Source organism: Tiliqua scincoides, chromosome 1 (assembly GCF_035046505.1).
Source record: "Tiliqua scincoides isolate rTilSci1 chromosome 1, rTilSci1.hap2, whole genome shotgun sequence".
In the NCBI taxonomy this organism is placed as follows: Eukaryota; Metazoa; Chordata; class Lepidosauria; order Squamata; family Scincidae; genus Tiliqua; species Tiliqua scincoides.
Window position 1 is genome coordinate 272,048,392 of NC_089821.1, and position 25,945 is coordinate 272,074,336.

Genomic DNA, 25,945 nt, shown 5'->3' on the forward strand with positions numbered 1-25,945 from the left:
TGTGCCTGAATCCAGGTAATGCAAATTCCTTTACCAAACCTTGCAATTGGTAGCAGTGTTCATATTCTGTACAGCCAGAACGCAATGTCCAAAGAGAGCTGGCAAATCCTATTAAACAAACAGCTGCAGCAGTGTGAGGTCTTGTGACTCTGAACTAAAAAGAGTGTTGGACAGAAACAGCCCTCAGAGGTGCCACAAGGTATCTCACCTCTACCAGCCTCCTTCCACTTTGTCCACCCTCTGTCTCCCAACAGAAAAACAAGAAGCATCAGGAGAAAGTTGCAAACTAGCAGGCCAATGAGATCAGGATAGAGAAACAGAGTCCCCCCTTCTCCAGCTTGATAGCAAAAACAGCAAAGGAGAACTGCAGGGTGACCCAACTTCCACCAGGGATCAAAGGAGGAGAGACTGCCAGCTCTCTTCTGCAGCCCTTCCTATAATGCAACAGGACTGGCCATGGCCTTGCTCCAAATAGGAGCTACAACACAGGCACCCCAAGGCCACCTAATCTTCCTGTAAACTGGTACAATTAAACTGCCAACAAGGTACTATGTCTTTTGCATACTGAACGAGTTTTAACCTGCTGGCCATTGGTTTAAAAAACAGCCAGTTCTTCTCCACCTCCACTGTCAGCCTTTTGCATCACAATTCCCCTCCCCCACTTATTGCTATAAGACTATCATGCTGTTCCTTGAATTGTTCTCTTAAATCCAGCACTCCTCAACTAGTTTTACTGCTCTTCTCCAATGCCTCTACCAGCTTTGTAAAAAGAGCACTGAAAACAGACATCAGTACTTTCAAAACATTTCTGAAGATTGCTTGGGATATTTGACTGCTTGATGAGCACCAAGTAGACTGAGAAAAGCAACTGGAGCTGCAGCAGCCTTTCCCCCTCCCTACTTCTTTCTCCCACTGTGCTAGAGGGAGAAGGCAGCTGCCACTACTACAATCCTCTTCTGACTTGCTCCCAACAAGAGCACCCAATGGAGTAGTGCGCTAGAGAGGGCAGCAGCCAGATGGAGGGCTCATCCGGTCACTACCCCTCCAAGAGTGCCACTCCATGTGAACACTTGCGGTGGCCTCACAATTGGACTGTCCTTAAGCATAACATTAAAAAGAGTCAACTTACCCAGAATCAGCAGTGTCAGACCATTAAACAAGGCACCGACATAGGTGAACACCCACATCAACACAGCAAACTGAAAGAAAGGAGAGGGGTGAATGAGAATTTAAGAAATGAAACATCTGCTTCGGGCTGAAGCCATATCACTACAATGGATCAGCATGGAGAATCTCCATGCTCCAATCTACACATCTGGTTATTATTAACAGAGATATAGAGAACCCCCATGTGATTGGGCCCACTAGCACAGAGAGTCATTCTAAAGCAGCAATTTTCAGCCTGTGTGCTGTGGCAAATTGATGTGCTGTGGGAAGTGGGAGGACAGCAGCTGAAAATTGCTGAAAAATTCTTCTGGGTTTTGTGGCTCTGCTTTTAGGACAACTGTCTGTAGTAACAAATTATTGTTATCAATAACAATAGTATTATCAGTAACAAATTATCCAAGTAGTATCAGTAACAAATTATCCAAGGAGCTGGCAAAGGAAGAAGGACAGGCAATTCGTTATTAGAGACAGTTGCCCTCGAAACAGAGCTGCAGAACCCAGAAGAGACTCCTGGAAGCTGGAGGTGACGTCACAAGAGGCAAAAATTATAGTGGTCAGTGTACCTTGAGAAGAAACATTGAAAGTTGCTGTTCTAAAGTGTTATAGATGGGGAGGCGGACAACTTTCCATGGGAACTTCATTTTAAGCATCCTTGCTATGGCCAGTGTAATTTTTTTTCTACACAGCTTTCATAAATCTGACTTCTTTGAAGGTAATGTGAAAAGATCAAGCAACAAAAAGGCAGCACTTCAACTTCTATATGTCAGAGATAATTATAGCCAAAACAGCTTGTAATGGGATCCGCATCCTTTAGCTTCCAGATTGCCAGTCAGACCAAGTCAAGAATGACTCAAGACTCTGAGCACTCCACGTCTGCTCCATCCCAGGTGGCCATTTGGATCTGACCAGGTTCAAGTGACACAGTAGCAAGAGGCAGATACAATCTCTCCCCCCTGCAGTCAGATCCAGGCATAATATCCAAGTTGCTTTGATGTAGTTAAAAGCACCATGAACTGTTCTTCCTACAACACCACCACACAAGGAAGTTTTAATGGGCAAATACCCTTCATGCTGCAATAGTCACTATGGTAGGACAAAGTCACCAGACATACTTTCCTGCACTGTGGTAAATGCCTGTTCTAAATCAGCATTGCCTTGAATTATTACATCCTTATTAAGTTTAGGAGCAGTGAATCCAGACTAATCTAAGCCACTCGCATCCCTCTCACACACAGCACTCTGCTCCATAGCTCTGTTCCCTTGTTAGATTCTCCTGCAACCCCTCTTCCCGGGTGACAGAGAAAACCTCCTAGAACCACAAGGAAGCAGTTGCCAGCATCATCCTGGTACTAGTCTCTTGACAGACAACTGTTTTATAGTGGCTGTTTTCAACACATGCAACTCCCGTCTACCAAGTCAGACTTATCATTCATCTAGCCCAGGGCTCTCCAAGGTTTCAGACAGAGGTTCTTCCTGGTCCTGCTGCCTGAGAGAAGCCAGGAATTAAACTTGTGAAATCGTCCATGGAAAGCTTATGCACAATAGTCCGTCTCCAACTCTAACTCACTCCCTCTCCTTAAGGAGTTGGACACTCCTGCTTACTGGTAGGCCAACTACCTAAGAAGAGACCTGCTGGATAAGGCCAAGGGACCATTTGGTCCAGCTTTCCATCTCTCTCAGTGGCCCACGAGATGCTTCAGGGAGCATTCAAGAAAATAAGATACCTGCATCCTGTTGCCACTCCCTTGCATCTGGCATTCACAGATAGGTTGCCTCTAAAACTGAAGGTTGCATATAGTCATCATGGTTTATAACTTGTACCGTACTTTTAAAGGCATTTAGGGCTGGGCCATCACAAGTTCCTATGGCAAGAAGTTCTGCAAATCAGTTACTTCCTAACTGATTCCCAATTCCTAATCTAAAAAAATATCCTTTTTGTCTGTTCTAACACTCAATTTTAGTGCAAGCCCCCTGGTTCTAGTATTGTATGAGAAGAAAGAGAACTGCCTCTATCCATCCCATGAATAACTTACATGTCTCAATCACCCCTCAGGCACCTTCTTTTTAGACTGAAGAACCCCAGAAACCATAGCCTTTTCTCGTAAGGTAGGTGCCCCAGCCCAGTAATCATTTTGGTCACTCTTCTGCACCTTTTCCAACTCCACTATATCCTTTTTGAGATTTGACAACCACAACTGGGTACTACACTCCAGAGGTGGCCTTACCATCTATTTGTATAATGACAAGATGTTGGCCATTTTATTCCCAGTCCTTTTAATGGTCCTGAGCATGGAATTGGCCTTCCTCACGGCCACCATACATTGGGTCAACACTTCCATCAAACCATTCAACAGGACCTCAAGCTCTCGATCCATCACAGGTAGCTCAGAACCCATTATAGTATAAGTGAAGTTCTGATTTCTTGCCCCAATGTGCATCACCTGACACAATGAAATACATCTGCCATTTTGCTACCCATGCCCTCAGTTTAGGGAGATCCTTTTGGAGCTCTTCACAATCCCTTCTAGGCTTCACCATCCTGAAACAATGTATACAACTAAGCATAAACTAGAAACAGTAGCTACATGACCTTGATGAGGGGAGGGGGAAAAAATCACCTTGTTGTCACTTTACCATGCCAAATGTAAAAAGAGGCTTTAAGCAATGGAGAAAAAGCTATATGCTAAAATCTGTGAAGGCAAAGCCTTCCAGCCAAAAGCTCATACTCCATAGAAGATAAGGCAGCCTGATGGAACTGCTGAATCACCAATGTGTGACGCAACATATCTGTTTCGCACTGCTGATACGCAGTAGGGGAAGGGTTCTCAGAGTAAGTTTGCACAATCAATTATTTATGCTCTGCTTTTTTTATAGTGTTCAAAAATTGCCTGTAAACCTTTAGTTCTACACGTGATTACATGTTAACATTCTGATCATCATGCTTTAAAAAAAGGGGGGGGGACAGTGAAAGGCAGCTTAGCAGAGTTTCTCCAAAAGCTCAGGAGAACAAATGACGATGGTAGCGCCAAGCAGGCATTTTAGAAAGGATGCTCCAAAAGCATGATGCTACCACTGAAGAGGCCCCCATCTCTATGGCATCTTGCACCAGTTAGCAGACACACCCACACAAGGGTGCCACTAATGACCTACACTGCAGTGGTTCTCAAAGTTTTAGCACCAGGACCCACTTTTCAGAACAATAATCTATCATGACCCACTGGAAGTGATGTCATGACTGAAAGTGACATCGTCAAACAGGACAATTTTTAACAATCCTAGACTGTAATCCTACCCACATTTACCCAGGAGTAAGTCCCATTTTCTATCATTGTTAAAACCATATACAGAGTGGTCTGTTAAAAATGTAGCATTTCCCCAAATGTAATCACATAATATGACAGCATCAAGTCTAATATATTAAAAATAAAACATTGAACGAATGGGGATCCACCTGAAATTGGCTCACGACCCATTCTTGACCCAGTTTGAGAAACTCTAACCTATAGGGTACAGAACCATACTTAGGACATTAAAATAGTTCCATCCTGGGGGAGGGAGGGAAGTCACTCAAATCACAAGAAAGTTTTGTCAAGGAAGAATGATAAGGAAGTTATCCCTGAGGAGACTTTTGATCTGGTATAAACAAAAATGAATAAAAAATTCCAGAAGAGGGTGTGAGGAATGGTCAGATTAACAGAGAAGCTTCACACTTGAAGAGACCACAACAAGTCAGTGACCCTTGAAAAGAAAATGCTTATCAAAATGTTTAGGCTCTAAATCCATTTTGAAAACTCTGAGTGCTCTAAAATATGACCTAGGGACAAGCTTGCACACTGAATGCAGTAATGGACTATCACATTCCAGTCTGTCCAGTAATATCTGATATTTTAAGAGATACACACAATAACCGAGCCTGCTGCATCAGAGGAAATAAGACCCACACATAGGAGCCCACAAGTCCACTCAACAAACTGACATCATATGATGAGTACAGCATAGGAGAAGAGGTCAGTCTTGCTCCCCCTAGTCAAACACAGCTTCAGCACTGCTTAGAAAACAGCAAGCACCACTGAAGCTCAGTATGCTGGTCATAAGACTGCTCACTTCTCCCAACTCTGTAGTCTGCCATAGCCAACCAAGAGTTGTGGACCCATGTTCACACAGACATTGCAGATTTAACTGCATGGAGATTTAAAGAGAACCAATGGAGATTTAAAGAGAACCTTGTAAATAACTGGTATTTTTTTTTCAACCACTGCAACAGATGAAATCTCAAAGAACAGCTTGCCTTTTCAGCTGTGCAAATACAATATGCCTACCACTGTACATAAAAGTCCCTTGCATATGTCTAAACTGCTCCTTTGGATCACAGCCAAAGTAAGTGTTACTTGCACATGAAGGTTATCTGTGCAGCAATTATAAAGTAAGCATAGAAAAATCCCAGCATTAAATACAGAATTTTCATTCCTGAGAAACTGTTTATATTTGTTTCAAAAATGTGCAGACAGTCTAGCAAGAGGATTTTTGGTGGATAAGGGGTGGGGGCTGAGCTTTCCTGTCACATAGCCCTCCAAGGACCAAGGGAGAAATTCTATCCAACTTTGCAGGCCCTGGTGTAGCCATGCCAATGGGGCTTACGCTGCATCCTGTGATGGGAGGGTAGTTATGGAGGCCTACACAAGATAATGGAACATTTGTTCCTTTGCCTAGGGGCTGCATTGTAGCTGTACTGGGGCTGACAGGTTGCACAGGATTGCAATGAGCCCCAAGGCTCATTCAGACACCATGCCAAGCTATGGCTCCTGCTAAACACAGCTGAGAGCCCAAACCATAGTTTTTGAGTTTTCAAACACACAAGAAGCTAACTACGTTTTAAAGATCCTTTGCCTGGTTTCATTTTTCATTCTCTCAACACTTGAATTTGTGATTTCATTCCCACCTCTATGGCGCAGCACAACTGCTGGAAGAAAAGCGATGGCTGTAACTAAATTGCATCAGTTCATATGTCATGCCAATTCAAAGTTAAGCTTCCTTGAACACAGGGTACTGCAAGTCTTACAGAAGAGAACAATGCATAACTGAATAATTCTGTGCTTTTAAATACAGCCTGACAAGGCTCCACAAGAAAAACAAAATGGGCAGCAGAAAACCCGAGGGGACCAACATACAATATCATAAGACCTACTATTGTAGGTCTTTGTGTACACAAAGTGTTCCTATTTAAAGTGCTTTCTGGTGTATAAGTGTTTCTTTTCCTTAAAAGAGTGAAGTGTTACGTGAAAAATCCCCTTTTCCCTTTTAAGTTGTGATTTTATATCTGGTTATTATGGACTAGAATATCATACAGGCCACAAAAGGAGTCAAGTCAGGCTCATGGTGACAACATCCCCCTCCCAAGGGTAAACAAGTCTGGAAGAGCAAATCATTTGTTAACCCAATCACTGTGTCTCCTAATCCAAGCACTGGTTATGCAAACACATTAAACTTCCAAAAATCCCTGGTCAAGCTACAACACAACTTCTACCTCTCTAGGCTGGAATAGTAAATGGTTGCTTAAGTGTCTCCTATTGTTGTATTGTTAACTCAATCACTGCTTATTGTGCAAGTTCCCCTAGCTAGGAAACCAGCCATTAGACACACTGGATCTTGCTGATAAGGGACATCTTGACCCCAAACACCCTGGTGGGTGGCTGTTTTCCCCCAGCTCAGTGCCCAGCCAGCCAATTTCGGTCACAGCAAAAACCCTTTTAAGAAAGGGCTCTGGCCATGTGCTCTCTCTCTCTGACTCTTCCCCCAAGGCAGAAGGTCCTCCTCCACAGGACCCCGCCCAACTGCTCTTCAGGACAGGTAACTATATGGCGCCTGAACTCTTTCCCTTCTTTCCCCTCCTTATTTCTCCCCTTCTCTCCCCATCTTTAGTTAGCAACTAGGATCTGGCAGATCAGGGACCCCTAAAATCCTTCCCTACAACTGATCCTTTTCTGATTTCCTCGAATGCACCAAATACACTCCACATGCAACCACCATGAAAGTTAGGTACAATGGATCCAAGTTCCATGTGCATTATGTATACCTTTGTGCTTTGTAATAAAACTATAATCTTTTACTGGAAGTTGTCTCTCAGTCTCCCTTTTAAGCAAAAGGGAATTCCTCTGCATTACGCCGTCTTGTTATCCAGCCTGCAATCCTGAGGTTCCAAAGAGGGTAGTATACTAATTCCCCTAAACAAAACAGCCCTTTTTGGTAACAGAAGCTCTTCCCTTTCCTCCAACTCATGATGACTGTTGGGCTGCTTTCAAGAGCCACCAAAGAAAGCAAGGAAAATCAGACCTTCTGGAAGAAGCAGACTTGTGTCTCACATCAAATACAGCAACCTGAGTCAATGCTACCAACAGGGGAGGGGGGCATGTCTGCATTTCACCGGCCCATCTTAAACAGCTTAGGCCCAAAACCTAACCAATTTTCTAGCACTGGCATAGCTGTGCCAATGGGATGTGCGGTGCATCCTGCACTCACAGAAGCCTCCTCAAAGTAAGGGAACGTTTGTTCCCTTACCTTGGAGGCTTCATTACCCTTATGTCAGTGCTGGAAAGTGGGTTAGGTCTGCGCCCTTAATGTATTATATGGGTTAAGATGAGATAGCTAAATATTCTACAAGGTGCAAGCCTAAGAGTCACACCCCTCCTTGCTTCTTTGCAGCTTCTTCCTGTGCTGCTCTAATAAGAGAAATATTCAAGAGGAAGGGGGTCAGAGGGACCATAGAAATCAAGTTTTAGTCATATCAGTTTAATGTTGTTAAAAAACAATGCATGAACTCTAGATTCCACTAAAGCAAACCCAACCTATATTCAGCAGTCAAAATGGTTAATACAAAAGCCAACTGTGAGAAACCAACCTCACACAGTGCAAAGATACTAAAAAGACAGGGTACATAAAGGTGCTGCTAGTGGCACCAGAAAAACTTAAGGTAGCATCTCAGCTAGTGCTTTCACCTCCAGGAACGTTCTGCATTTCTGGAGGGAGCCCTTGCTGGCAGAACAACATATTGGGAAGCTATTCCAGTTCACTGGAACACAAACTTTCCTGAACTAGAGCTACTCTGAGACACCCAACTGTGGTCTATGACAGCTTATGTTACAATCCATTTATTACTTTTAGGTACCACAAGACAATGTTCTCCAGCAATGGACTTCATACTGTTACCCTCTAAAAATAGGACAGTCTAAACATTTAAAAGCATCAACACCCAGTTAGTCAAAGAGCTCGAAAAAGCATCTTCTCCAAATTGAGTGAACGGGCAAGAGTAAATGAGGTTCAAAGTGCAATGGGGGGAACACAACACATATGTACCAATGGAGTTTAACAAGAAGCAACTAACCAGAAAAAAATGACATGGACTTGTTTCTGAATAAGAAACAGGAGCAAAATAACCACATCAGGCACATGGAATGACAATACCTTGTGAAGACAAGAACATAATAGTTGAGGTAGGAGTTTTGTGATCAGGCAGGTTATCCTTTGGCTCTAGAGCTGCACAAGACTGTTACAGATGGATTTACACCAGTGGTTCTCAAACTCTCTGGGAGAGCTGAGAGCCACTAAGTTCTTGTGTGGGCAGGAGGGGGGAGGCAGCAGGGGTGGGGGAAGGCAGCGGCATGATCCCCAGGATCCCGCTGCTCAGGAGGTGCTCAGGGATCCCGCACTCCTGGGGGTGCGGGGAGCCCAGCGCGACCTGCAGCAGGGCTCCCCGCAGCAGTGAAAGTAGATGCAGAGCGATCGCACCCTGCCTCCACTAAAGTGATCCTGGGGATTGCGCCGTAGCCTCCTCCCTGCCTTCAGGCTGCCCCCGCCCCTTAAGCGGTCAGGGGCCAGGGCCCGCAGGCTAGGACGTTGCGACGCCCCAGTTTGAAAAGCCCCAATTTACACCAATACTGGAACACTCACTTCATTGCTCAGCTCAGTAAACCCCTACTTATAAAGCCTCTCAAAGGGAATGCTCTAGAGACAAAAAGTCACATTTCAGTTGGGGGGGGTCATTAAAAATGATGCCTCAAATCTGCCGTTCCATTTAAAGAATCAGAGAAACTATTCCAGGAATTTTTCCAGAGGAGAGTTTACCTGTGTTGCACAATTCCTTTTTAACTATACCAGGGGTGTCAAATATTCCAGCTGGAAGCTTTTTATCTGGCCCTCAGGCTCTCAGCTGCTGAGGTGTTACAGCTGAAATGGCAACCCACATGAAAATTTGGCTTTCCCAAATCTTGAAACATGATCAAGATTTGCGTACTTTCTCTTCCATCATTTGCAGTTAGCTAGTTAGCTAGTTGATCTGTATTCAAATCCAATTGTATTTATTGGATTTATATGAGAACAGGGTCTGATTTCTGACCATTAGCTGCTTAATGATGCCACCTTTTGCTTAATGACATCACTTCCAGCCCTCAGCTGGAGCCCTGAATGCTAACTTCGGCCCTCTGTATGAAATGAGTTTGACACCCCTGAACTATACTGCAGCACAAGGAGGCAAGAGCAACCCTGTCAGCATCCATTCTCTGTTCTCACCATCTTTTCCCCCAGAATTACCTGGCTGCATTGTTACTCTGGGACACGGTGGAAAGCAGCGACACTCAGAGGGCACTACCATTTTTGTAGTGACCATTCTTTTTTTCACTCCTCAAAATGCTAAACTGTTTGGAAGAGGGAAAAATTCAGCCAAAAGCCAACTCCAAAACAACCTCCACTGGTTGAAGCCACAACAAAGTAACTTTTTTTTTTTTAAAGAGCTTCACTGCTATGCTGGTCAGCCTCACAGTTGTCTCAATGGTTCTGAGCCTTCTGAAGTACAATTCAAAGGATATTTTAGCAGATATGACACAGAGGCCAACTAGCACCTGTTCAGTGCCTCCCAGTGGAAACATGGAAGGCACCACTGCGCACTGTAGCTGTAATTACCCGCTCCTTCTTTAAAATCCCCAGAGCACTTCTGAAATTCAGCAATGTTCCAGTCAACACAGGTCAGCAGCAAGTAAAAGGTATAACTACTTTTAAGTTTACATTTTTAATCCAGGTATCAATTTCATCAAGTGGCTTTGCCCGAATTCTGTATGAAGTACATCAACTGGATCCATCAGAAGATAGCAAGAATTGGACCTTAACAGGTGATAAGGCAATCAACCTATGGCTGGGTTGTGTCACTGTGGTGGTGGTGGGGGTAATATAAATGTGTCCTATTAAAAACCACATGCACTTGTGCAGAGCAAGTTATTCCAGAGAAGAGTACTCCAACTAGAAATCTTCTAACTAATATGTTTTCTCACTGAAAATAATTTTGTACCAAGCATTTCATCAAGTGAGCCACCAAATGCAGTCCAAAGCCTTTTTGTCTAGCTCTCTTTATTTTACATATTACAGTCATTTCAAACACAAACAAGTATCTAAAAACCAGATATCCTACCCACGCACTTGTCATGTTTCTTATATTATGGTGAAATTGTCATTTCTAAGCTCAAAACTCAAATTACTCTCTTCCATTCTCTACACATTCCAACCTCACCTGTAGTCAGAAGTAGTACCACCCAGTCAAAGGTTGACTCTCTTAGTGGCATGACAATAACATGTACTTGAAAATTGCTCTTGGAGAATTTTAAATGTTTTTCTTCTCATGGCACACTAACCTCTATAGTTTTCCCCATGGTCCAACTCTTGTGATGTCAGTTCTGCCTGTGATGACTCTTCTGAGTTCTGTGGCTCTGTTTCTAGGGCAACTGTCCATAGTAAAGAATTGTCTGTCCCTCTGCTGGCTCTAGAAACAGAGCCGCAGAACCCAAAAGAGTTTTTCAGCTACTTTCAACCAGTGTGCACCAAACTCCCATAGCACACCTGTGAAACTTTTGTGGTACACCTGTTGAAAATCACTACCCTACGAGAACAGAAGTTACTGCACAAGTCTGACCTAAGTGCATAACTTATATTTTTTACCTTGACATTTTTTGCCAGGCTGCTTCTCATCCCCAGTATTTGATTCCATTTTAAGACTTCCCATATTTGAAACATTCCATATTTAATCACACCACACTATTACTGGTAGATACTCCTCCTCCCTATTCTGCAGCTGTTGGTGGCACATGCTGCTTCAGACCCCATCATGAACTAACATTGCGAGAAGCATGCATCTTGCTACTTCAAATATCTCTGCCCACCCATCATCACTGACTTAGTAACTTGCCATTAATTTTGTTAAAAGGCAACTGAAATCCGAACAGGCAAAAGATTCCTGGTGGTCCCTCCAAAAAAACTCAAAGAAGGACATTGCACATTTTTCTCATTTCATGATGGTCCCTTTGCCCATCACCAGATGGTCCACCACCAACCCATACTATTTATGTCAAACTTTAAAAATGCCAGAAAGCTTCAAAGGAAGCATCTTACCTTTAGAGAATCCACCAAGTCATCCACTAGGAAGAGGCGCCTGAGCTCCTTAACTGTGCTGTTGAAGTGGCCAAGCACAACATGACTGTATTTTTGGACAAGCTCTTCAGAAACAGCAACATCTTTATCCAAGTAGGCCCTGGATGGGAGAAAGTGCCATTCATGAGACACTTGGCAGACAGGGCTCTCCAAATTCTCAGTCAGAACACAGTGGAAAACAGGAAAGGTCACAGAGTCTAAGACGACAGACAAGTCAGAAGCACTGGGGTTTCTCATGGTTATTCAGAGCAGCAACGCTGCAGCACTCAGTGTTTAGTGTTTCTCTTTCCAAGAACAGGGCAATTAGTTAACTGAACTGCACTTCACAGCATGAAACAAAGCTTTACCATTTAAAGCAGTCTGGAAAAAAGCAAACAAGAAGGCCTTTTTGCGCATTCTAGGAAGATTTGGCAACTGCAAGTGTCTTGCCTAGATACCATTGGACATGCCCTTTCATTCAGCCAGATGAACATTCTACTGGAATGAAAAAATCTGACTGGCAATCTGTTCTTTCATACTTCATCTCCAACCTCAATAGGTTCAGCAACTCCATTTTGCACATCAACCAAAGCACTACTTTCATTTCTCATCAACCTCTTACCATCTGAATCCCCAAGTCTTCTGCAAATGCAGCCCAGTTCCAATTTCAATAAACTGAAAGAAAACAATAACCCCCCCCCCCAATGACCTTTCTGCCTAAATGTAAAGGCTAGACATTAACAAGGGAAAAACTCCTTCGCAGCATTCGACCAGCAGATACCAAAGCCTTTTAGAGGCCATGTTATCTGCATCATGGTTACAGCCTTGAAGGGCTTTGATGTGTCTGGTTAAACAAGAAATAGGAAGAAAACACACTACAGGTCCAACCTTGTTATACACTGATTTTTTATACACAGATTTGACTCAATACAAATGGCCACTGCAAATGAGAAGGAATGTGTTGATCACTAGAGAAGGAGAAAAATGGACCCCTTTAATATGCTTTTCTTACTGTTGTAGAGATTTTTATCTCAACATGTTGGGAAGGGCCCTTTAAATTAAAGGAAAACAGTCCTTTACAATAAAGAGAGGGCAGCCAGCTGACAATCCATCAATCATTCTCTCTCCAATCGAACTCCTCCCTTCCCCCTGAACAAGTGAAAAAAGATAATCCTTTCTAAGGGCCTGGAGAGAGACTGATTGTTGAATTGTCATCTGACATATGACAATATGGCTCTATTTTAACATCACAAAGGTCAGCAAGGCTGTTTTTAAATCACTGGAGAAAAGGAACTTTGTTTTTTAAATTGATTTGCTATAAAGCGACTTTTGCCATTCACCTGAGTTCTGGGAACAAAACCCTCAGGAATAATGAGACTCAACCTGTACACTCCTCTTTCATGTGTGGGTTTAATACAGAGATTCAATACATTCACACATTTTGCACGGCACAAGGAAAGAAAGAAGGGAAGAAACAGTGTGGAAAACCACTTTCATCCCTAATGGAGAGCTCTCTGAGAGCACCAAAGAGTGAAACTGTTGTACTATCATCTTCGATTACGTAAGTTAAATGGTTGGAAGCTTTCTAAATACATAAGTATGAGCCTTGTGGCACTCATGGTCAGAAAAAGGTAAATGCAATTTATGTGCTCCTCATTAAGAACCACTGTACTGCAGGAGGCCAGAGGAAAAGAATGTGGACAGGGATGTATGGCTCTGCCAGAACTCCTGGCACACAATAGGAGATTTATGAACAGTAGGTCCTTTTCTCAGCTTATTCATTTACAATAAATTGCATGTCTGCCTAAAAGCATGAGCAACACTTCAAATTTCAAAACTAGAAATCCCATTCAATAGCTGAAGGGATACATAAGGGCCTACCCAAGACTTACCCTCAAAAGGAAAAAAGTTGTGCACAAAGTGGTTTAAACTGGAAGTCCCAGTTCAAATGCCAATTCAGCTACTCATCCACTGAGTGGTTTAGGCAAACCAACATATTTAAAATGAAATAATATAGGCCTGCCACACTGGGCTGTTTCAGGCCATACAGAAAATATTTTAGAACATTTGGGGAAAATATTCAGTATTGTTAGAGGCAAGCCTACAGATGCAGTTTAAGCTCTACTTAATTGGGTTCTATTTCTGAGTAAACTATTATAGATGTTTTGGCTCTTTCAGAAGCAAGATACTTTACTGGAATTCAACATCTGCCAGTTTTGAATTTTCACCAGCTCAATATGATTGAGATAACCCTCCCCCACACTGAGTTGCTTTATTTTGATATCAGCTTTGCAATGGCAACAGCTGTATGTGTTCGTGCAATTAGTTTCCTTCATGGCATTTCATGAACATTGGTTGTTTTTTCCTAGATTACATCCCTTGAACTGTACCAAGGGAGTTTGGACAGGAAGATAATCTAAGTGCTACTACCATTCCACTCCCCCCACCACCACCACCACTACCACCACTCTGCCGCAACAGTAGGAAAAAATCCACTTACCTAAATGGATGGCCTTCATCAGACTTTTGGATTGCCTGAATAACTCCCTTGTATATCCTAAAACTGATGGTCACTGACAGAACGGCCAAGGCAATGTAAGCAACCACACTCACAATACTGAAAACCGTTAAGGAAAGCAGCAGGAACAAGCTAGCTCCAAACACCACGCCTGTCTTCTTAACTTCTCGCCAGTAAAGGAGGTCAACAACTAGAGATTTAAAAAGGAAAGGAGATTAGCACACAGGTTTCTAATATTCCCAGTCAGAGCAACACCTCCTGTCTTGTTCAATCAGAAATACAGAATTCATCCTAGATGAACAGCATGAGTGGCAAACTTGGTATAAACACAGTCCAACACTCTCTGACTACTAATGGCACCTGATTGGTGGTTTTAGGCTGCAATCCTCTACACTCTTTCCTAGAAATAAGCCCACTGAAGGCAAAGGGGCTTACTTCTGAGTAGACAGCATAGGATTGTGCTGTTATTTTCCTTTACTGCAGCCAAGTGGAGTTCTCATCCCTGATGTTTTTCTTCTCAGGAGAGCAACTCATCACTCATCTGCTTCTTTAGGACTGACAACACTTGCCCCAGGTAGGCAGTAAGGAACAGTCCACAAGACAGAATTTCATAGATCTGTTGGGAGCAGATCTGGTTGGACAGGAAGAAATTCTTAGCAGTAAGGGCAGTTTGGCAGTGGAACCAATTATCAAGGACGGTAGCAGATTTTCTCTCTTCAAAGATTTTCAAGCAGAGGCTTGACAGGCACCTGCTAGAGATGTTCTAAGACAGCCACTTTCAACTACTGTGCCATGGCACACTGGTGTGCCACGAGTGATCCACAGGTGTGCCACTGGAATTTGGGGAAGGTCATTTATTAGTAGGGCCAATGGGAATGTGAGCCCCCCATTGGCAGCATGGTGTGCCTTGTCAATTGTAAAAAACCTGATGGTGTGCCTTGACAATTTTAGTGACTTGTCAGTGTGCCATGAGATGAAAAAGGTTGAAAATCGCTGCTCTAAGATTCCCTGTTACAAGCAGGGGTCTGGACCAGTAGACTTGTAAGTCCCTTCCAACTCTGAGTGCTACTTAGCAACACATGAGAGTTTTCAGAATCTGCAAGGCTAGTTTTTCCCCCCGTTAGCATAATAAATTTCTAACACCAGGTACCACAGGAACAGTTAGATGGCCAAAATGGGCCCCATTTCCAACAGCTCTCAAAAGGGCTCAATAATGGTACCCCTTGGACTAAAAAAAACCAACACCACCACCAGAAGAAAGTATAACAGCAAACAAAGTGCAGGAATAACATACAGTAAGTAGTTATCAGCTTGCATTGACCTCAAAGGCCCATTGAAACAACAATGTTTTGACAGTTCACAGAAAAGCCAGCAGCAACCATCAGGGACAAGAGAAACACACATGCATCCACAATCATATGGAAGATATACACCCCCAAACAGAACACCAGGATGAGAACAGCACAACATGAGAAGCAGCCTTTAGAGGGTGGATTGTAAACGCATCTTGTTTACCAACCAAAACAGCTTAGATCCTTGGCCCTCTGTCCCTAAAACCTAAATACAGACATAAGACACTCTGAAACACAGAGCATATGCTTGAATGTATTACTGATGAAGCAGCCCCTGGAGGATGGTGGTTCAAAACATTGAAGCAACAATAAATGCCATCCAACCCAGTGTTGTATACAAAGTTTCATTTTAATGCAGAAATGTAGTTGCAGCTTTCTTCCATGTGTGCACATGCAACACTCATGAATGTTGCATATATCTGCATAAGTAGTTAAAAGCAAAGGGTTTGATTTTTTGTAATCCAAGGCCGACAGTTAAGAGATGTTTCCCCATTCACAGGCAATATAATAACTTTACAGAATTTAAATGATTTGCAAGATTAAAGTTTTATTTGCTTTTAAATGCAGGCTAAATGCATACACAGAGACCCACAGGAGGACTCTCAGCCTCTCCCCAAAGGCACATTTATTTTAAGTCTGAAGTGGGAGAACATTACAATTTTTGTCCTTCAAACGTAATAAAAAAACCAAGGCCTTCTCTAAAGCAAATGTCGCTGACTGCATTTGGCAAGCAAGAACTGTCACTTGGTATATCCAAAAATAGCACTGCCAACATAGTGCTTTACTTACACAGCTCATCCAATTACTGCTTTTCCTTTGCTTTTAAGCAAGTGTCTTGATAAGGCAGAGCTGCAAAATCTTCAATTTTTTTTTTATAATGATTTTATAGCCACAGCTGTTCCACCAAAATAATTTTCCTTCTATTTCAGGCATGCTCTTCCCCACAAAAGAAAACACAGTGGCAAGTGTTTCATTCTCCTTTGTATTTAAGGCAACCAATGCCTCACCGTTCAAGAGCTCTCAGCATGCAACACCACACACACACACACACACAGACACTCACCACTTCTGGCATCCATCTTGCGAGCGTGTTGCCTGCATGCACTCGGCTTTTACACAGCTGACTTGCAAGGCTTTCCACTTCCTGCTAGGGCACGCAAAGGTCATCTGATACATGCAACTGCCTACTGTCTCATCACTACACAGTTAGAACTCCCCAGTAGCTCTACTCCACATTTAGGCTTTGAGGAGAGACAGCCAGGCAAGGATTTAAGCCATACCTAGCATTCCTCTTTAGAAAGAGGCTGCATCAAGGCATATCTGAGGATGGGATAGATGATACCATCTAGAAAGCACCGTCGGCATGCTCTCCCTGTTTACTTTTCTTCAATATTGCTCTAAATATACTGAGGCATCAGTTTATTTACAGTGGTAATTACAACAATTTGCACAATTAGTTCCCTTTTGGATGTGCACTACAATGAGAAACCTGCAAGAAATAATGAATATTCTGCAGCTTTTGAGCAAGCACCTCTAATTCTGAACACACAGAAGTATATTAATTGAATTTTCCCGCTTAGGCAAATCCCTCCGCAAACAGCATGATTTTTCTCCTTCAAAAATTTAGAGAAGCCATAATAAAAATAACTACATATCTGTATACACCTGAAGACTAAGAACAACTTATGCACATACTTAAATCACTACTTAACCTGGGTTGTGCTTTTTTTTTTAAATGACAAGTCACCATAACTCAAGTTGGAGAAGGAGAAGGAAACCAGATAATTAACATCCATCTCCTTCCATTTCTATAGGATTAGATTTGCCATTTAATTGGTTCCAAAGTGCAATACAAAGGCTTTATTACATAAAATTCCTTCTACACAGAAATCTAGTATATCAGGTATTCTTTTTGCCCGCATGCTAGTTTTCTAACATGGATTTTTTTTTGTATCAGGGAATATTCTGTTCCTTGTCCCCCTCCACATGCTATACCTAAGGAGTTTAGAAGAGTAAACTGGGTCAAAGTGATCAGCCAGTTTAGGTTTAACCCACAAAAAGCATTACAAGTTCAGACAAAGCCAATGCGATACAGAGGGTGCAAGTCCCTGTTCAGGTATGAAGCTTATGGAACAATCTTGGGTCAGCCACTATCTCTCAGGGCAATTGTGAGGATAAAGTGGGGAGGGGGCAGTATATTCTGCCCTGAACACCTTAGAGAAGACATAACTACGCCCTCATTCTCTACCCTCTGCCACTTTAAACAAAGTGAAAGGTGGATTGCCTCTTTCTAAAGATTTTCTCAGACTGCCCAATTCAGACATGACAACCATGATTCAACATGAGAATGAAAACAGGTGGAAACCTTGGATTCATGCACTCCCTCCTCTTCCTCACTCCTTTGCACATGAGGGGAGAGGAGAAGCTTCCAACATGGATCGCCACAAGCCACAGTTTGTTCACAAATCAGTTCACAGTTTGTTCACAAAAACTACTGCAAACATTTTTCAAGCTCTCAGTACTAAGAGTTAGAAGCGTATTGGTAATGAAAACAGACACTCTTCAGCTCCCAAATTCTACACTGAAATTTGGGGCTTGCACTGTGCGAGCGCAGAAACAATGCACATTGGGTACAGGAACTAAGAGCTAGTGGGCTAAGGGGCAAGAGGAAAGACATCAGGAGGCAAGAGGAAAGACAACTGACATCAGGAAAGAACATTGTGAAAGCACAGCAGACCCAGCACCACCACCACTCCCAGGTGCTTGTTCCGATTTAGCTTCTGATGTTTCACCTAACACAAGGACTAGACACTTTCAAATTTAATGACCACATCAGGTACCATGTGGAAGGCAATGTTGTGAATCATAACACCCCCCAAAATCTAGTGCTCAAAATCAAATTAGGAATGAACTAGACATGCGATTGAGTTGAGAAATAAGTGGTCAGAGCCTGACTTTGTAACAATGTTTCTCACATTCCTTCAGCAACTGAGAAGTGATTACCCTCATACTATCCTGGCTGCACCGGAAGCTCTAGACAAAGCCCTGAGCTCCAACACAGCGGTTCTGGGACATCTCCCTATAGTAGGAAAGCAAAACTGAAGCATGGCATTGCAACAGAAGAGCCAGTGAACATATCATAAGAACATAACAGCCCTGCTGGATCAGGCCAAGGGTCCATTTAGTCCAGCTTCCTGTATCTCACAGTGGCCAACCAGAGCTGCCTCTGGGAGCACACAACAACAAAACACCTGTATCCAATTGCCACTCCCCTGCACCTGACATTCAGAGAAAGGCTACCTCTAAAACTCAGAAGTACAGGGCAAGACTTCTTTTCCATGGATTTTTCATCTGCAGATCTGACTCAACGCAGTTCTCCTGATGCACAGTGAGCCAGACATGGCCTGAATGACTCTGCTCCAGTCATTTTTGGAGTGTTATGTGACAAGACCTGCAGATTTGATTGTTCATGGGTTTGTGCATCTACAGTGGTTCCAGGAACAGTACCCCCATGGATGCCAAGCCATGGCGACATATGCAAAAATTGATTCATCATGGCTTGTAACCAGTGTTGGAATTTATCTTCATAAATTTGTCTAATCCCCTTTGAAAAACATCTACACCAGGTGAGATCACCACATCCTATGGCAAGAAGTTTCACAGATTTATTACACACTGGGTAAAGAAATATTTCCTTTTGTCCTTTCTAACTCCCCCTCCATTTTAGTGGACTGCCTCCAGTGTTGTGTGAGAGGGAAAAGAACTTTATACACCCCAAGCATAATTTTATGTCTCATTTGCGTACCCTCAGGCATCTTCTTTCTAGACTGAAGAGCCTCAAATGCTTTAGCCTTTCCTTGTTAGGGAGGTGCCCCAGCCCAGTAAATCTTGGGCACTCTTCTGCACTTTTTCCAATATTCCCTGCCATTGATTCATACAATGGCATAATATTGGCAGCTTTATTCTCAGCCTTTTTTAATTATGCCAAGCATGGAATTGGCCTTCTTCACTGTCACCACGCACCGCGTTGACTTTCATCAAGCAGTCTACCAGAACGCCAAGATTTAGTTCCTGATCCATCAGACAGCTCAGAGTCCATCAGTATGTATGTGAAATTTTGATTTCCTGCCCCACTGTACATCACTGTACTTACTTACACTGAAGCACATCTACAAGAACAAATGTCATAAGCATGTCTAGACTAGCAGAAGCAAATCTTGAGATTGAACTTCAAGCAGTTGCATGTCTCAAAGCCGACATTTGCAAATAAAATATGGAAGATATCATTAACAGCCAGGTAAAGACAACTGAACCAACTGCTTTAGCAAGTTATTTCAATTTCGACTCAATTACCCCAGTATCATAACTGCATTTTGATGTCCGCAGATACTGTATAAGCTCAACTAGTATCATTCTAAACGAAAGCCAGGAAAATCTTTCTGGACCTTCTCCTAACTGCAAGTCTCATACATAAAATAAGCAGGCAGACATTTGTAAACATGAAAGCAACACAGATAGATCCATTTCAAAGAAACACACCAGCCAGATACTGTCAGTTTCGTAATGTAACATGGCCTTCTTACTAGATAGCTAGATTTCAGTCATGGCTAAGCAGGCACAGTGCAAGACTTAAAATGTATTTTTCAGAGCTGGACTGTTTTTTCTTTTAATGCCCATATGCTTCAGATGAAAGCATCACAAGGACAAAAACTACATCCATCAGAGTACCTTTCATCATCTCAGAACAACACAGTTGTGGTTACCAAATAAACCTAGGGACAGAACTGTTTAAGAATCACCCTGAGGCATCTGGGTGTTTAGTAGACAGCCTCTGTCAAGCTTGACGGACCCTTGTACTGACCCAGCATAGCATTTCCAATTGCACAGTAGGAGCCGGTGTCAGAAGATCAGTTTTTCAAAAAATCCCAAGGTTCTTGCATAACACAGGAACCATAAAACCTAATGGTTTAGCACAGAGCTAGATACACCTGGCCAATTCCAACATGCAAATCAAATCTGCCCACCAATGACAGCCTAACTGGACAGAGGAGTTATGCAAGAAAAACCATCCTGCTAAAAAAACGGGGGCATTTTTTCCAGCGCAACTACTGGAAACTAAATAATGCTCATGTATCCATCTTCGAATGATGACTCTTTCTGGCTCAATCCCCTTAGTCCTCATCTCCTTATTTGCATGCACACCCTCATACTAACAAAAAATTCCAAAGAACCAATCACTTTTTAAAATTGCTAACATTATGCAAACCACCTTCTTCACCCTGCCCCCCTCCATAATTGGTTTGATCCATTTTCCAGATACATTTCTCAGGGATAGATCTCAGGGATAGATACATTTTCTACAGATACCCGCTGGGGATAGAGTAGCATAAGAAGTTCCAAGCTGCAACCAACTAGTACCACCAAAACACGACAGGCCTTAAACCCCACACACAAAGCTAGCAACATCAATGATTTACAATTAATCCTCAAAATACAAGACAGGAAATTCTTAATTGCTTTTGTTTGTGCTGCTTTAGCACAGGGGTGCCCAAACCCCGGCCCTGGGGCCACTTGCGGCCCTCGAGGCCTCTCAATGTGGCCCTCAGGGAGCTCCCAGTCTCCAATGAGCCTCTGGTCCTCTGGAGATTTGTTGGCCCTCAGAGCCTGCACTGGCCCAACACAACTGCTCTCAGCACCAGGGCAACTGTTTGACCTCTTGCATGAGTTGTGGGATGAGGGTTTGCTCCACTGCTTGCTGTTTCACATCTGTGATGCAGCAGCAGCAGCAGCAAAGGAAAGGCCAGCCTTGCTTTGTGCAAGGCCTTTTATAGGCTTTGAGCTATTGCAAGACCTTCGTTCATTCGTATAAGTTCATCTTTAATATATTCATTTATGTAAACTTATGTAAATTTATTCAAATTTTAAATGTAAATTAATTCTTTTTTTCCCCAGCCCCCGCCACAGTGTCAGGGAGATGATGTGGCCCTCCTGCCAAAAACTTTGGACACCCCTAGTTTAGCATAAGGAGGGAGTTGGGCAGGGAGACAGGGACAAGCTATACCCTGAGACTGTTATTCAGAATGATGTATTAACAAGGATCTTGCTTGGAGCTCTCCCTGAGGGAACTCTTTTTATGCATGCATCAAGAAATGCTCTTGCATGCATGGATGCAGCATATCCTGTCTGATAAGAATGGAAAGTCACTGCCTGCATTTCATTCTAGACTGCTTCATGCAGGTGTAGTTAAGTACCTGCCTTTCATTAAACTCCCAAAGCCAGCCAATCAATATATCTGGAGATTTAGGGCCAGGATCAGCTGCCCATAAAAAAGATGTTGGACAGGAATAGGATGGGGGGATGCACGCAGTATCCATCAGATGTGAGATTGGTGGGAATCTATCTCCAACCTGGGAAATGCTCCAGCAAAACAGGTGCACCTCCCTTTGCACAGGCTTCCATCCCCACTGACCGTTTTGCTGAGTTGTGTCAGGAGGTTCTAGAAGCAAGGATTTATCTGCACCAGCTCATACTGGAAACTGCAAGCTACGCCATTTTTCAAGCTCCCTACCTGTCACCAGGTTACACTCTTTTTGTTTCTGTTTCTAACATGGGAGGGGGAAAAACAAAAAACCTGAGCTGTGAAAGGACCAACTCCCACTGCCATGTTGCACGTACAGCTGGTGAGTAAATCTCATTAATCCCCACGAGGCTTTCTTGCAAGGAAGTGTATTGTGAAGGATTGCAGCCTTTGTTTCTCTGTTTGCATTCAGACCTGCACTAATCCGTTTGTGGACTTTGCCCCTTTCCTGAAGCTATGTACTTAAAGCAAGCTTGCTTATTTCTTTGGCAAGAACTTTGCAGTCTTCTTTGCCAAATCTACTAAAGGGACTTTTCTAAGGCCTCGTCTGGTCTTGGCACAAAATGACAGCTACAGGACAGGCAGCAAATTTTATTTATAAAGCAAAGGAAGCGTTAAGGTGATTCAAAATGGTTTTCAGTTGCATCCTAATAACAGTTTTAGCATTACACTGGAAATGTGGGAAGTAGCGATGCACACAAGTAGTGCATAAAATATTGTGCAACAATCCTGTGGCAGCTTCATGTTTGGACTATGCCTCCCATATAAACCTGCCTTCTGCCTTATCAGATCACTGGTCCATCTAATTTATTGCTCTCTATACCAGCAGTTCTCAAACTTTTGGGTCTCTGGAGCCCTTTACACTCCTTAAAGGAGCCTCAGGGAACTCTAGCACACGAGCGCACTTGTGGAGCAGTACAGTGTCAAGCCCAATGTTGAATACTGCCAGAACACAAGGGGAGTGAGGAAGGAGAGCCACAAACAGACAGGTGGGAGGGATGGGTGAGCAAATCATGCAGGGGGCAGATGGCAGTCACTTATGGCGTGCCCGTGGAGCCCCTGAAGGGCTCCTAGGAGCACATTTTGAGAACGCTGTTCTATACCAGGGGCCTCTAAACTTTTCGGCCAAAGGGACACATCAAATATCTGGCGCGGTGTCAAGGGCCGGAAAAAAAATTAAATATAAAATGTAAATAAATACATTAGAGATGGAACTTCTAGAGATGAATGACTGAAATGAATGAATGAATAGGCTTAAATGTCCAGGAATTCTCCAAGCACCAAAACAGCCCAAGAAATAAAGCACACACACTTAAATGGACCCCCATTCCCCCACCCCACAAGGACAACTCTGGTTGTGTTTGGTCAACTGGGCCAGAGGCTCTCAGGGGATCAGAGGCTGGCCGTGGGCCAGACAGAAGCTTTCTGCAGGCGGCATCTGGCCCCCGGGCCTGGGTTTGGAGACCCCTGCTCTATACCAACTGGCAGCAGATCTCCAAGGTTTCAGATTAGGGTCTTTCCTAACCCTACCTGAAAATGCCAGGGACTGGACCAAGACCTTCCACACGCAAAGCCTATGCTCCACTGAGCTATAGTCCCCACCCCCAGCTATGGCCCTTCTGCTGACCCTACTAATCCTGCTTCTGCCATTTGGACTACAGGGGATCAGCACAATCCCCCCTATGTGGCTTGAGGGTATGAGATGCTTTGGATCTCTATGCCCCAATATTAGGGAAAACCTCCATCTGGAGAAGCTTTTAGACACTTCATTATCTTTAATGAGGTTAGACTATTTTGTTTTCTCATCAGTCTGATGCAACTTAATTCACTACTGAAAAGTAACCCATTTACTTACCAAGACTGGGATTTCGTACCACCAGAGGGGGGAACTATTGCTGCGATGTTCATACTGGACACAGTTTCCTTCTCGCCCAGTTCCCAATCCCAATCTGTTGCACACACATTTTGGCTGTTCTCACAAGTTCAACATGTTTGTGAAATAGAAACATTTCAAGAAGCGGGGTGGGGGGGGAATCGCCAAGGCCGATTCCAAAGTGGCTGAGCTGTATCAGCTTTGCACATTTTTGAAATGCAGGATTGAGACCTTTGGGCCCTGGATCAGTCAAGCTGGGATCCCCCCCACTTCCACACATCCCAATCTTTAAGTAAAGTATTACTTTGGCTGATTGGGAGATTTAAAAAGCCTGCTTTTTTCTTCTAGTACAATCCAAAGCTTAAATGTGCAAGACAGACCTAATTTCTTTCACTTTTGCAACATGGAGAAAACCAAGGCCAATGGGACAAAGGTCAGAAATTTAACCCAAGCTGCTTATTTGGCCTAACCCATTTCAGACTGTCCAGCTTCCATAGGAATCTGCTCCAAACAGTTCTGCTTGGATTCAAAACAGTTGTGTAAATCAAACCATACAACATGCATTAAAATGACAATCTAAAAATAGCCTGGTAGAGTGAGGGAAAGCAGCAGTGAATGAAAACTGGAATTCTGGACTTTGTCTATGCTTGGTAAGGAGGACTGAAGGACTGCACTACATTCAGTGGCTGAAGCACATTCGTTTGACAATTACCGTACACTGAATTAACCACAAGCAATACCTTCTCTCTCTCACTTACACACACATCTACAGCAAGCAGATCTACAGAGGCTGGCCCTGTCATTTCTCCAGCCAGGACATACCAAAGGCAAGCTGTTCTGTGCCGTCAGGTCACAGGGCTTAATCCACTAAAACATTTGCAGTGTCAGGCAAACAATCCCTCCCCACCCCATGCACCCCCATATTTAAAATTAGATATTCTTCAGCACTGATCTTCTAACAGTTGCTTCCCCTCTCCTTTAGATCTCACGTCCTTTACAGTTTATTCCTCCAGCACATGCAAGCTATAAGCCTCTTTTGTATGGAAGACAACACACAGCATCCTTAAAAGCTTAAAAAACAAAGCAATAAAACTGCAAATACCCTTATCCTTCCAACTGCTTGGCTGACTGTCCATCGCTCTTCAAAATGGATCTGCCCCTCCAGCTGGGATTATCAATTATGCATCCCAATGGAAAGGCTGCCTTTGGAGAAATAAAGCACTTGAGAGATGAAACATCAGGCTTCCTCCAGCAGAGGTCTGCAGTCTCCTGCCTGCTGCACAACTGCTGCAGGACTTAAGTCACCTGACTGTCTTCTGGGTGTGGAGCAGACTGACGCAGTGCAATCTGTAACTAGGCTACTGATACCTCCAGCACTAATTCTTCAATTCAAGCTGCTTACCATAGCAACTGTTTGCTTGTTACTGGTACCAATACTTATGCAGGGGGGAGGAGGAAAAAGAGAGACTGACACTGCAATTCCCCCCCCCACACACACACACACACAGCTTTTTCATGCTGTATGCAGCCAAATGCTCTTGGGCTGCTAGAGCATTATGGAGGATTGTGCAAGGCAGCTCATGTGTTTGTTACGATACAATGAGTCCTTATAAAATGCTTGCCCAGAGCAACACAAAACAGAAGCACAAAACAGGCAGGAGTTGTAAAGAAAATTAAAGCTCAGCATCTGCACTCTGACAAGTACAGTTATGTAATTAATTTCAATAGTTTAAGGAGTTTCACACATGCTCACGCACTCAGCAATCCTTACATCCACCTTGCTGGGTGGAACAGCATTATTATCTGCATGTTGGAAGTGGGGAAGTGGAAAAGGTTGCAAGAATAGAGACCCATCTAAAGCCATCTGGCGAGCTCATGGCCAAGATGAGAACAACTGAGGGATATCCTAATCCTTGGAATGCAGAACTCATCTCTTAGCCGCCTCGGCTCTCACCCTTCACAGGTCTTTTACAGATGCTCAAGTGTTGGTTTTATTTATTTTTAGATACGGTTTGTATCTCTAGGGGAGAGAGAGATAGAACACCTAATTTGTATGCAGAAGTACAACGCCTGACACCTCCAAGTTGGGCTGGGAAAGGCCTCGACCTCAGACAGTGCCGCTACAGTACACAATATTCAGCTGGAAGGGTCTGTGGTCAATTAAGTACAAAACAGCTTCATACGTGTGTTCACAATGTTCCACACTTTCAGTAAAAAGACTCTCAAAGCAG

The 25,945-nt window shown here is 43.3% G+C and overlaps 1 protein-coding gene across 5 annotated transcripts in view; it reads right to left on the bottom strand.

Annotated features, from left to right (window-relative positions):
• Positions 1-25,945, bottom strand: part of RTN4 (reticulon 4) — a 77,467-nt gene that overhangs the window by 5,138 nt on the left and 46,384 nt on the right. For 3 of the 5 annotated variants that reach the window (XM_066625988.1, XM_066625979.1, XM_066625970.1), the window contains 3 exons: positions 14,114-14,321; positions 11,596-11,734; positions 1,130-1,199 (listed from right to left, as the gene is read on the bottom strand). In XM_066625988.1, the coding sequence (XP_066482085.1) occupies positions 1,130-1,199; positions 11,596-11,734; positions 14,114-14,321 (417 nt within the window). Of the gene's footprint in view, positions 1-1,129; positions 1,200-11,595; positions 11,735-14,113; positions 14,322-16,546; positions 16,647-24,816; positions 25,012-25,945 lie in introns of those variants that run through there. The other 2 variants (XM_066625994.1, XM_066626001.1) reach the window with 2 other exon arrangements.